General features: G+C 45.3%; 1 protein-coding gene across 1 annotated transcript in view; it reads left to right on the top strand.

Moving 5' to 3' along the window:
• Positions 1–12,304, top strand: part of LOC120057447 (homeobox protein cut-like 1) — a 266,738-nt gene that overhangs the window by 239,372 nt on the left and 15,062 nt on the right. Inside the window, exons 22-23 of the mRNA XM_039006064.1 lie at positions 7,205–7,508; positions 7,670–8,094. Of these exons, the coding sequence (XP_038861992.1) occupies positions 7,205–7,508; positions 7,670–8,094 (729 nt within the window). The remainder of the gene's footprint in view (positions 1–7,204; positions 7,509–7,669; positions 8,095–12,304) is intronic.

The following is a 12,304-nucleotide window of genomic DNA, read 5'->3' as shown; positions in this document are numbered from 1 at the left end:
GAGGCTAACCTCTGGGAGCCTCATCATCAGCCAGCTAACGCTAGGGCCTGGAAGTTATTTTCCCTGCCTCAAGACTAAATCAAATGAAAAGTGTGGTTGTTTTTACGCACGTGTACACGCTTGAAGTAGAAAGCACAGGAGTGAACAGGAGAAAGCTGACGGGCTGTGAGCGTCAACGGCGTCATAGCGCCTCAATTTCTCAAGTTTACGCGGATCAATGTTGGTAAAATAAGCAGATAAATTGAATGGGTCATTTGTAGAAAAGAGGAATTGTTTTGATCTTCCATATGCTAAGTAGACTAAATATGTAGTTTAAAATGTGTTGGGCTGTAAGCTAAGGTTTATCAGTCAGATAGGCTGCATATTTTAAAACAATTGCAGCCTACCTGTGTTGATTTCGACCATTGGCATATAACATAGGCAGGCTACGGCTGGGAAACTCGAGGAACTCCGATTTCAGGAGAGAATACTGTTATGTAGACAAACGGGACTAGCTAAATTCTTTATAAACTGCTCGGGTGTACTAGCTACAACTCTCACGTTTGTAAGCTGACATAACTGTTTAGCTCAGGTAGGTAGGGTGGCTCCCGTAGGACATATCAGGTGAGTCAAAAGAAAAGCACAACAGTAATTCACAAGGGCTACATAACAAATACAGCTGTTTATTATGGATTCTCATGACCATTCAATTGGCATACGCTAAGCAGTGTATGCGAATTGACACTCTTACGCAAAAATTTTGATGCCGTTGATGGCGTCTCTCCGTGTGATTTTGGCGGTCCATATATCATTAAAATATCCAATGTTATTATCTATCAAATAAAAAAGGGGGACAATTCCGGTTTCATGTATTTAGTCTAACACTGTGATAGACAGAGAAAACAACTATATTACAGACAAGCCAGAACTGTCCGATCTGAACAGCCATTCAGTGGTCCTGGTAGAATAAGAGCAGAAGAGAACATGAGCAAAATTGAAAAAACAGAGACAATAGTATATGTGAAATACTTAACATAATATAGAAATAAGACGATGATGAGATTGGTAACTACATAATATACTTATATCAACCTAATCTGTATATTTCTTCAGAAGAATGTATTTTCTTCAGGATTGCTCTGTCTTTGACCATGAACTCCTGGCAGGGGAGGTTGAAGTTTGTCTTCACAATAAGCATGGCCTTAATGGTAGGAACAGTGAACCTATTTCTTGCTGCTGTCCATATATCATTCATTTGGGAGAACACTCTCGACTGGTGCATTACTTCCAGTTAAGCACATGACAACAGACGCTAATCTAGCCAGGTTAGTGTGTGGGATGTCATTCTCTTTAAAGTGGGTAACCACCGTGCTCCATCTCTGACAAAGCGGTGTCTCAGATGTTTTCCATTCTTCAAGTGATCCCCCCTTTAGGAACTCTTGCAGGCCAGTAACCTTGTCAAACAATGCATCCTCATTGATGGTCACATTGGGGAATTTTTCCTGCAGTGTGGCTGCTGCCTTTTGGATCTCACGCTGAGCTTGTCTCATTTTAAAAATGCAATGTAAATCCTTTAGATTATCTGTGTGCTTTCCCCATGCTTGCAAGTAGTTCACAGCCGTAGTAAAGAATGATTGGGATGTTTTGAGAAAGCTCTCTTTAGACATTGCTCCATTTTCCTCTAGCTCTCTCAGAAGTCCTCTAACCAAAACTGGAATGAAGTTGTCATCACTTCTTGCAGTCAATTTTGCCTCAACGTTTCTCAGAATTGCAGCTGACTCCACAGCACAGCGGTCCTGGCCTTCAAGCATCTTGAACGTGTCACTGAATACGGTCAGGTTTCCATGGACAAACGCCAGCCAAAGTTCAATCAGTGGATCTTCGAACATTGTTCGCAGGACAACAGAGCATTTGAAGGTGAAAGAAAAAAGGATTTCAATGGCACATACATTTTCATCACTCTTTCTAGAGCAGGGAGCATGGACAGCCAGCGAACATTGCTGTGTCCTGAAATCTTATGATACTCCTGGCCAACAAACTCACAAAAGCTCTTCAGTCTTTCTACTCTGACGGTGAAAATTTCCAAATATCTTTGTAAGCAGGTACTCAACATCAAGGGGAATCATATCCAAGGCTGTTCTGGCCGTGTTATTAATGATGTGGGCAGAACAACTTAAGCCAATCACCTCCCGCTGCAGAGCATTTTTAACTTTGGTATGGACGTTGACCCTCCCCAGCCTATTCAGTCCTCCAAAGTTGGTATTTGTGTTGTCGGCAGAGAATGCCATGACTTTGTTTTCCAGGTAAAATTTTGGGATGACCACCAGGACCTCAGCTGCAATTTCCTCTGCTGTTTCTCCTTTCAATTCAACAAAATCAAGCAGTTTTGTTGCCACAGATGCTGCCATCATATCTTACAATATCTGACTACTATTGGGAGAAGCTTTACATGTCCATGATTGGACGCATCAATGGACAGGGACACATATTCAACCTGGTCTAGGTCCTGTGTTACCAAAGTAGTTACCCATGGTGCTAACACGTTACTCGCTATGGTGTCACATTTTGTCCTAGCACATGTAAAATTTGGCTCATAAAGCTTCCGTGTCAGTTGTGCTGTGCAGTCCATAGATCTGTAACTATGATTGTGTTGCATAGTGTGGTATGCAAAGACACCCTCCTGCACAGCTAAATCATATTCTTCTTGGGAAGGCGCTACCTTCTTGAAGAATGTGGTGACAGAGGTCATACCAACACGGGCAATCAGAGAGGCTTTATGCTTTTTTGTCTGTTGATGTTCTACCACTGCCGTTCTTCCCCCGCTGCCAATTGAAAAAGAGGAATTACAAAGGGTGCAGTGAACCATTCTATCGTCTTGACCTGAGCGTATAAATGGAAATTCTCTCATGTTGTCATTAAAATGCCATTTCCGTTTCTTGGAAAGAGCCATTGTACCTCCTGTCTGCTCTTCGTCACTCTTCTTAGTCTCTTAACTTTTTCTTCTCCAATCTTTCTCCTCTTTTCTTCACTCGTCTTCCTCACTCATCTACACTTTCCTCGCTTCACTATTTTTACTCTCTTCATTTTTCCTTCTCACTCTTCTCCTTCCTCTCCAATCTTTAATAATAAATAGTACACTATTAGATAAAATACTTTGGTTAACAGATTCCTATTGCTTGCCTCATTTTTGTATTTTATCTCAACATTGTTTGGAATAATAAATTGGCAGGCTCTGTAATCATATCTTTTTACCTTTCCTCCCATCTCCTTCCCTCTTCTTCCTATCCAGTCTTCCTCCTCTCCTTCCTCTCCACTCTCTTTAACAGAAAACATTATTCTAATGTTATCCATGAAAATTTCTAAATATATTTTCACACTACTTATTATAATGCCAAACCATTAGAATTGTAATCTACAAATTAATATTCTCATAATTAATTTTGCATTCATTTAATATCATCATATTTTCCAAATAGCCCATCCACTGCATGTTTACATGTGAACGTTTTTTAACCTAGCTACCATGACAGTAACTAGCTAACCTAGCTAGCTAACTTAGTCTACATAGCTAACGTTAGCTAGCATAACCTTATAGATGTAACGTCCTGACCAGAGTTCTTATGTGTTTTGCTTGTTTAGTGTTGGTCAGGACGTGAGCTGGGTGGGAATTCTATGTTGTGTGTCTAGTTCGTCTGTTTCTATGTTCAGCCTGATATGGTTCTCAATCAGAGACAGCTGTCAATCGTTGTCCCTGATTGAGAATCATATATAGGTGGCTTGTTTTGTGTTGGGGATTGTGGGTGGTTATTTCCTGTCTCTGTGTTTGTGTTCTGCACCAGCTAAGACTGTGACGGTATGTTCTTTTGTTATTTTGTATAGTGTATTGTTTTGTGTTGATTAAATTCATTATGGAAAATTACCACGCTGCGTATTGGTCCTCTGATCCTTCTCGCCTCTCCTCGTCTGAGGAGGAGGACGACTTAGACTGCCGTTACAGAACCACCCACCAAACAAGGATCAAGCAGCGTGGCAACGGGCAGCAGCGACAGCAGCAGCGGTACCAGGAGGAATGGTCATGGGAGCAAATATTTAACGGAGAAGGACCCTGGGCTAAGGTTGGAGAATATCGCCGCTCTCGGGAAGAGATGGAGGCAGCCAAAGCCCAGGAGCGGTGGTCTGAGGAGGCAGCACGGAAGCGGGGCTGGAAGCCCGTGAAGAAACCCCAAAAATGTATTGGGGGGGGGGGGGGGGGGGCTAAAGGGTAGTGTGGCGAGGGCAGGTAGGAAACCTGCGCCCACTTCCCATGCTTACAGTGGAGAGCAGGAGTACGGGCAGACACCGTGTTATGCGGAAGAGCGCACGGTGTCTCCTGTACGGGTGCATAGCCCGGTGCGGGTTATTCCACCTCCCCGCACTGGGCGGGCTAGAGTGAGCATTGAGCCAAGTGCCATGAAGCCGGCTCTACAGATCTGGCCTCCAGTACGTCTCCTCGGGCCGGTGTACATGGCACCAGCCTTACGCATGGTGTCCCCGGTTCGCCAACACAGCCCAGTGCGGGTTATTCCACCTCCCCGCACTGGACGGGCTACGGGGAGCATGCAACCAGGTAAGGTTGGGCAGGCTCAGTGCTCAAGGGAGCCAGTACGCCTGCACGGTCCGGTATATCCGGCGCTACCTTCCCGCTCCAGCCCAGTACCACCAGTGCCTACACCACGCACCAGGCTTCCAGTGCGTCTCCAGAGCCCTGGTCCTCCTCCACGCACTCTCCCTGTGGTGCGTGTCTCCAGCTCGGTACCACCAGTTCCGGCACCACGCACCAAGCCTCCTGTGCGTCTCCAGAGCCCTGTACGCACTGTTCCTTCTCCCCGCACTCGCCCTGAGGTGCGTGCCCTCAGCCCGGTACCTCCAGTTCCGGCGGTACCACGCACCAGGCCTATAGTGCGCCTCGAGAGTCCAGTGTGCCCTGTTCCTGCTCCCCGCACTCGCCCTGAGGTGCGTGCCCTCAGCCCGGTACCTCCAGTTCCGGTACCACGCACCAGGCCTATAGTGCGCATCGAGAGTCCAGTGTGCCCTGTTCCTGCTCCCTGCACTAGCCTTGAGGTGCGTGTCTCCAGTCCGGTACCACCAGTTCCGGCACCACGCACCAGGCCTACTGTGCGCCTCAGCAGGTCAGAGTCGGCCGTCTGCCCAACGCCGCCTGTACTGCTCGTCTGCCCAGCGCCGTCTGAGCTGCCTGCACTGCTCGTCTGCCCAGCACCGTCTGAGCTGCCTGCACGGCTCGTCTGCCCAGCACCGTCTGAGCTGCCTGCACGGCTCGTCTGCCCAGCACCGTCTGAGCTGCCTGTCTGCCCAGCGCCGTCTGAGCCATCCGTCTGCCCAGCGCCGTCTGAGCCATCCGTCTGCCCAGCGCCGTCTGAGCCATCCGTCTGCCCAGCGCCGTCTGAGCCATCCGTCTGCCCAGCGCCGTCTGAGCCATCCGTCTGCCCAGCGCCGTCTGAGCCATCTGTCTGCCCAGCGCTATCTGAGCCATCCGTCTGCCACGAGCCATTAGAGCCGCCCGTCTGTCCCGAGCCATTAGAGCCGTCCGTCAGTCAGGAGCCGCTAGAGCCGTCCGTCAGTCAGGAGCTGCCAGAGCCGCCAGCCAGTCAGGAGCTGCCAGAGCCGCCAGCCAGTCAGGAGCTGCCAGAGACGCCAGCCAGTCAGGAGCTGCCAGAGACGCCAGCCAGTCAGGAGCTGCCAGAGACGCCAGCCAGTCAGGAGCTGCCAGAGCCGCCAGCCAGTCAGGAGCTGCCAGAGCCGCCAGCCAGTCAGGCTTTTGGACATTTGGAATATTGCACAGAAACATACCTTCAAATGAATTTTATATATCCCAGCCCTAACCTACAGTAAAATATGGTGGTGGATCTTTGATGTTATGGGGCTAATTTGCTTCCACTGGTCCTGGGGCCCTTGTTAAGGTCAACGGCATCATGAACTTGAGCAAGTACCAGGACATTTTAGCCAAAAACCTGCTTGCCTCTGCAAGGAGGCTAACACTTGGCTACAAGTGGATCTTCCAGCAAGACAATAACCCCAAGCACTAATCAAAATCCACAAATAAATAGTTAATTTACCACAAAATCAACATTTTGCAATGGCCATCTCAGTTTCCAGACATGAACCCCATTGAAAACCTGTGGTTTGAATTGAAGAGGGCAGTCCATAAGCGCAGACAAAGTATATCAAGGATCTGGAAAGATTCTGTATAGAGAAATGGTCTAATATCCTTCCCAACGTGTTCTCCAATCTCATAAAACAGTTTAGGAAAAAAGTATTGAAAACAGGGATGCCAATCATTTTTACCCCTATATTTATTTCGTTGTTAAACAAAATCTCTTTCTCTGAGAAATTGTATTCATATAAAATAATTTAATTTCAACAAAAAAATTGAAGCATACAATATAGATCAGTATTTGTACTATTTTTTTAATACTTTTTTCCCTCATCATTTTTCAAGGGTGCCAATAATTATGGACCTGACTGTATGTAGAGAAACATTTATGAATTCTGGTCAGCATTTTTGTATTTCCTTGCTCATTTATTTATGTGTATTTATTTATTAATGTATTAATTTAATTGTAAATATAGCAGGGTTGGTCCTCCATACAAATGCCACATAATTCAAGAATGACCCATATAATAAAACGTGTTTCTATTTTTGGTCCATAATGTGACTTGTGTGACTTCCGTGTCACACATGCCATGTAAACGTGTTTAAACATATCAAGTACGGAAAAAAGGTGGGTTGTTAGAGGTGCAGGTTCTATGGTAACCTTGCCACCCATGTTGTCTTGTGAGTGAATTAGCGTCTCCTGAGTATTTATGTGGTAATACTGCCCCCTGGTGGTAATATATGCATTTGATTTTTGTGTTTCTTGTATTAGTGTATTTAGCTATGGCATCTGCCTGTGAGCCTTATAAAAGATCACATCCACATGTGTTGTATGTTGAAATGGAATGCTGTTATATTTCAATTGCTGTGGACAGATAAAGTTTCAGTGTCATGTTGCTTGTATGAATTTAAAGCAGAATTAAAGGTGACATCTTTTCATTTGTCAGGCCTGTGTGCAGCCCTGTCAGGCAAGTCTACATGGCATCCTCATGATTTAGTTAACCCTTCCTTCTCTTTATAGAGGGATCACACACTTTTAACCCTTTCCCCTCCCGTCTCTCCTCTCCCTGCCAGCCTACATGAAGCGGCGCCACAGCTCGGTGAGCGAGAGCCAGACTGCGGACAGTGGGGGCTTGTCGGGGGGAGACTTCAGCCAGGGGGGCAGCCCCCAGCACGGCCTCGGCCACCACCTGCACCAGCAACAGCCCCCCCAGCAGCACCTGAAGAAGGCTCGTGTGGTGCTGGCCCCCGAGGAGAAGGAGGCCCTGAAGAGGGCCTATCAGCAGAAGCCCTACCCCTCGCCCAAGACCATCGAGGAGCTGGCGTCACAGCTTAACCTCAAGACCAGCACCGTCATCAACTGGTTCCACAACTATAGGTGGGTGGAGAGGAACTGGGAGAAGGCTGGAAATGGATGCAGACCTGGGTCCAAATATTTTTTTGTCACTCTTGCTTTTTTCTGTGTTGACGTGAGAGACTCCCAGCTGTGTGTCTGTGTCTGACTGAGGGTTGTTGTGGTTCTTTCTCTCAAACCTCCAGGTCTCGTATCCGACGGGAGCTGTTCATTGAGGAAATCCAGCGAGGTGAGGGCGGTGAGGGTGTCTCCCCGTCCACCAGAGCGGGCAAGGCCAGCGAGGGTGACAGCTGCGACGGCACCGAGTCGGACGGCACGGTGGAGGGCACACGCCCCGGCCACGAGCACCACCCAGCCTCGGAGGGCGAGTGGGGGTCCGACCACAGGGACGAGGGAACCACCTTGGCCACTGGCAGCACCGCCGCCGGTACCAGCGGCCACCACAAGGGCGGTGCCCTGAACAGCCTGTTCAGCTTCCCCGAGATCAGCCATGTTTCCTCTGTGTCCGTGGCTGCTACCGCCGCTGCCCGCAACCCCCGCGACAACAGCCTGCGCAAGAAGAAAGCCGCCAACCTCAATAATATCATCCACCGTCTGGAGAAGGCCGCAAGTAAAGACGAGCCCCATGAGTGGGAGTTCTAATACGGTCCCCCCTGCTCACGCTACCGGCGAAAGTTCCTATTTTTCTAGAGCCCTAACTGCACAGTCCCAAGGCCAAGCCTGGAGCAGTACTGCCAGAGAAGAACTGGTGTCTTTTACGAGTTTTCATATCAAAGAGGGTTTAGAGATTTTTTGGAGACGCGAAACGACAGCAACAACCTGGTTTTGTTTGTAGATAAAGCACTTAACAGCCCTGCTGGCCACAGGGCCCTAACACCACCGGCCAAAGGTGCGAAAGAGACGAAAAACTTGTGCTACTCACAAAGGAGCTTCACTCCACAGGACGAAACTGTCACAAGAAGCAATTCTGTGTTTTATTTGTGTGTGTGTGTGTGTTTCCCTTTGAGAAATTTATTCGCCACCTCAGTTTTTCTAACCTTTTTCGCGCAGTGAATTCTCACAACATCTAGCAGACTAAATGTTACAATGTTTTCTCTTTTCTCTGTTTTCTAAGAGGTTCCTCCTAGTAACTCCATTGCAGCTGTTTGGTATCTGTAAGGATCGTTAAACGGAAAGCCAAGCATTTAAAACATTTGTGTCTGCAGGAGAGAAGGACCATGAAGTGATCCTTTCCCAAGCAACCTTCTTCTCTGTGCCCCAAAAGTTGCCATGTAATGGCTTTGGAACTCTTAATATGCTATGGACTCAATTGAGAAAGGAATCAACATTTTTATATAATTATTTTTCTCCTCTGAGAAAGAAAAAAAAGTATTTAGCAATTTGGTTGCCACTAAGAGATTGCACAGTCGGTCGACTCTAAACAATGCTAGTTTCGATTCCTAAATACTTGGGAAGGATAAAATGATAAGTGAACATACGATTTATCAGTTGTTGAAGGGAATGATGAAAAAAGATTCACTTTAATTCACAATTTTTCAACGTACAACATAAAATGCAACAGTCATGTAAGGAAAAAGGAAAAATCTGAAAACATCTTGTGGTAGCTGACTTTTAGTGTTCTTTCTCGTGAGTGATCTAGAAACTCTTTGATAAGTAGTGCACATTTCTTTCATAGCTTTAACTGACTTTCGGGGACGCCATTTTGGTGGCACCGGGAGCGTTTGTTTAATACACTCAATTTTAGGCCAAAATCAGGTTTGAGAATTAAGAAAACAAACAAAAAAAAGAATTACATGTATAAAAGTTAATGGAAAAAAAAAATATTTCAGTCTAGATATTTTTTAAAACAAAAAGTTACGAACCTGCTTTTTAACCACAAAATCCACACTATTGCGACCTCAGAACCAGGGCGGGCAGTGGAGCCGATGGCCGCTGTACTTCACAGGCTGGCCCTAGGACGGGGAGGCTTGCGTTTCATTGGGTGAAAAAGCCAGGAGATGCACAGCTCACTTTACTGTATATTCCAAGCTTCAGGCTCTTTTGCTCTCAACTCTTTACCTATGGTTGTATGTATATATGTACATTGTCAAAACAAAAGACAGAAAAAGAAAGACAAGAAACCCCCGTTCCTGTTGCATATGGTGCGCTGAGTCGGTGGAAGAGATTGACTCTCCTCTGCTAGTGTGTTCCCATACCGACGAGCTACAGGACTGATCTAGTCATGGTCGACCTGTCATACGTCCCTCCTTTAAACCCCTCTGAGAAATATACTCCACAGGCTGTCATATTGGTTTGCTCAGAGGTCAAGAGGTCAAATGTACCAGTACTTAGTAGAGATATTTTGAGGTACATTTTTACTTATAACCAATACCAAAAGTTCTATCCAAAGTACTGTTGATGTGACATCCCCCATCCAATTTGGTCGTCTCTGTTTCAAAGTCGAGCTGATTCTTCCACCAGTCTTAATGCGCTCTCTTCCTTATATGAACAGTTTTATGATCAATTCAGGACTGTTATGTAGCATCTCCATTCTCCACTGGTCTCAACAAGTCCTCTTACCTTCAGCTGAAACTCTTGGCTTGCCTCGTGAATATATCTCAGAGGTTAAGATCACTTGACACGGGTCAATGGAAGAAACAAAGACATTCATTTTATACTCAACCCTTAACCCATCCTCCCTCTCCCAGACATGGTAGAACAGTAGAAACCCCCTCGCACACATCGATCACAACCTTCTCCCTCCTCTCCCGTTCCTCCTATGCCACATGCTCACAGTGCCTGCCCACCCACTGCCTCTCCCTCTGTGTTTGAGTGTGTGAGAGCACACGTACGTGTACACAAGTAGACGTGCGCTTGTGTGATGTTGTATGCACGTACTGTAGGAAAGGGGTGTAAGGGTGTGAGGGAGGACTAGCTGCCCTGCTCTGCCATACACACCCCTAAGTGTGTATGGCTCTGTGCGTGTTTTATACGTCTTTGATTTGTACATGCCTGCACACATAGAGTGCACAACTGCCACCCTTTCTTTCTTCTAAGCTGTTTTCCAAGTTATCGCTTACGGCATAGCAGACTCACAAATACAGTAGGTCTCCTTTATTGCCATATATTAACGACTCACAGTAGATCACTTCAACAAAGTTTTTTTTGTTAAAACATTTTTGTTCTACTTATTTATAGGGGCTGTATTTTACATTTTAATGTCTTATTTGATTTTTGTTTTACATTATTATTATTATCGTGTGGGGTCAAGGGGTCATGTAAAAAAAAAAAAAAAAAAAAAACGTTTTTAGACTGATAGACTGCCGGCAGTATTGGGTTATACGTACGAGATGTAGTTGTCATACATGTATATTAGTGAAATTTGAATATGTTTTGACAGTGTCATTTATATGGTTTGAACTCAATTGAGAGATCAACCCGATGATGTCATCGATAGCATTATGGTGCATTCACCTTTCGTGATGTGTCTATGCAGTTTTCTTTTCTTCTTTTTAACTTGTATGTATTTTCCATGAAGATAGATCACCTCAGCAAGCATAATTGAAATCAGGTTGACTCATTCTATTTTGTACATTTTCCGTGAATCACTGAACCCAGCACAGGACAGAAGTTGTGGTGGGGCTCGAGAACCAATAGCATCTGAATGTCTGGAACTGCTGTCATTTGGCATCACCTCTGAATCTGGCATTTTATTTTTGAAATGTTCCAGCTTTATTTGGGATTAATAAACTGAGGTACTGATAGGATCGCTATATATGGGCTTAGATTTAGCAAGAGAGTGTGACTGGCATTTCCTGTTTATTGGACCGGGAGGTTTCCTGTCTCTACAAACTAACCAACATGTGGCTCTGCACAAGGCTAGGGATCAGAAAACTGGAGTGAACTATAAACTGTGATGCACTTGCTGAAATCTAAAACGTTTGTGAAGCTCTTAGTACTACGTACACAGACTATTCAGAAGATGTTTATTTCCGCAGTTATTATTTGCTAAATATAGGTTTAGTTCCTTAAAACAAAAACTTATCAAATGACATTTTTATACGTAACAATAACACAAACAGGTGTGTAAAGCACAAGCACTACTGACCAACAACCTCTTAAAAAGGGCGGAAGGCAATTAAACTGTCACAATTTACCTTAAAAGTTGAATAGCATGCTGTTAAAAATGTTCTATCCTATTCTGACTTTACAGTAAGCTTACTCTTTAAAGACATCACATATCAACAAAGAAAGAGATTATTGTCAACTTTTAAAATTGTGCACATTTGGAGCACAATACATTGGACTTAATATATGGCTGTCTGATCCTTGCGTCATAACCTGGCTCTATAGAGTGGGTCCTGAATGCCTACTGCTCAGCTGCCCCTCCTACAGCAAAGCTGGTGGTGATTAGATCACCTCTGGAGGGCAGTGAAGTTAGCACACTGTTCAGAAGCCCTGCGTCCTGGCTGGTTCCAAACTACGCTCCCTCAAGTGCCACACTGCCAGTCTGGCCAATCACAGCAGTCCCTATCAGTTGGTCGCACTTTTCAACTGAACTTCGAATTAAAGCACAAGTACTGCGACAAGTTTAAAATAATTGTCTTTCCATTTAATGGCTGCAAGTAAAGCTTAAATTGATCATACCCAAAAACATTACCTTTCAAAAAGGAGTTTATGTTTTAGCACTATTAAAGAGACATCTTAGCTTAGCACTTACCGTCTGCGAGTCTTTTCCTCCGGACTATTTTAAGTTCATAGGAGTGTCTTTGCCTTAAAGTGACCAAAGTGTTGATATTGTTTTAAGGATTGCTCATAAGTTAATGCAGTAAGCTGGCCCA

Source organism: Salvelinus namaycush, chromosome 12, assembly GCF_016432855.1.
Source record: "Salvelinus namaycush isolate Seneca chromosome 12, SaNama_1.0, whole genome shotgun sequence".
Taxonomy (NCBI): Eukaryota; Metazoa; Chordata; class Actinopteri; order Salmoniformes; family Salmonidae; genus Salvelinus; species Salvelinus namaycush.
Note: the sequence above shows the minus strand (reverse complement) of the source record. Positions and strands in the feature narration are given on the sequence as shown.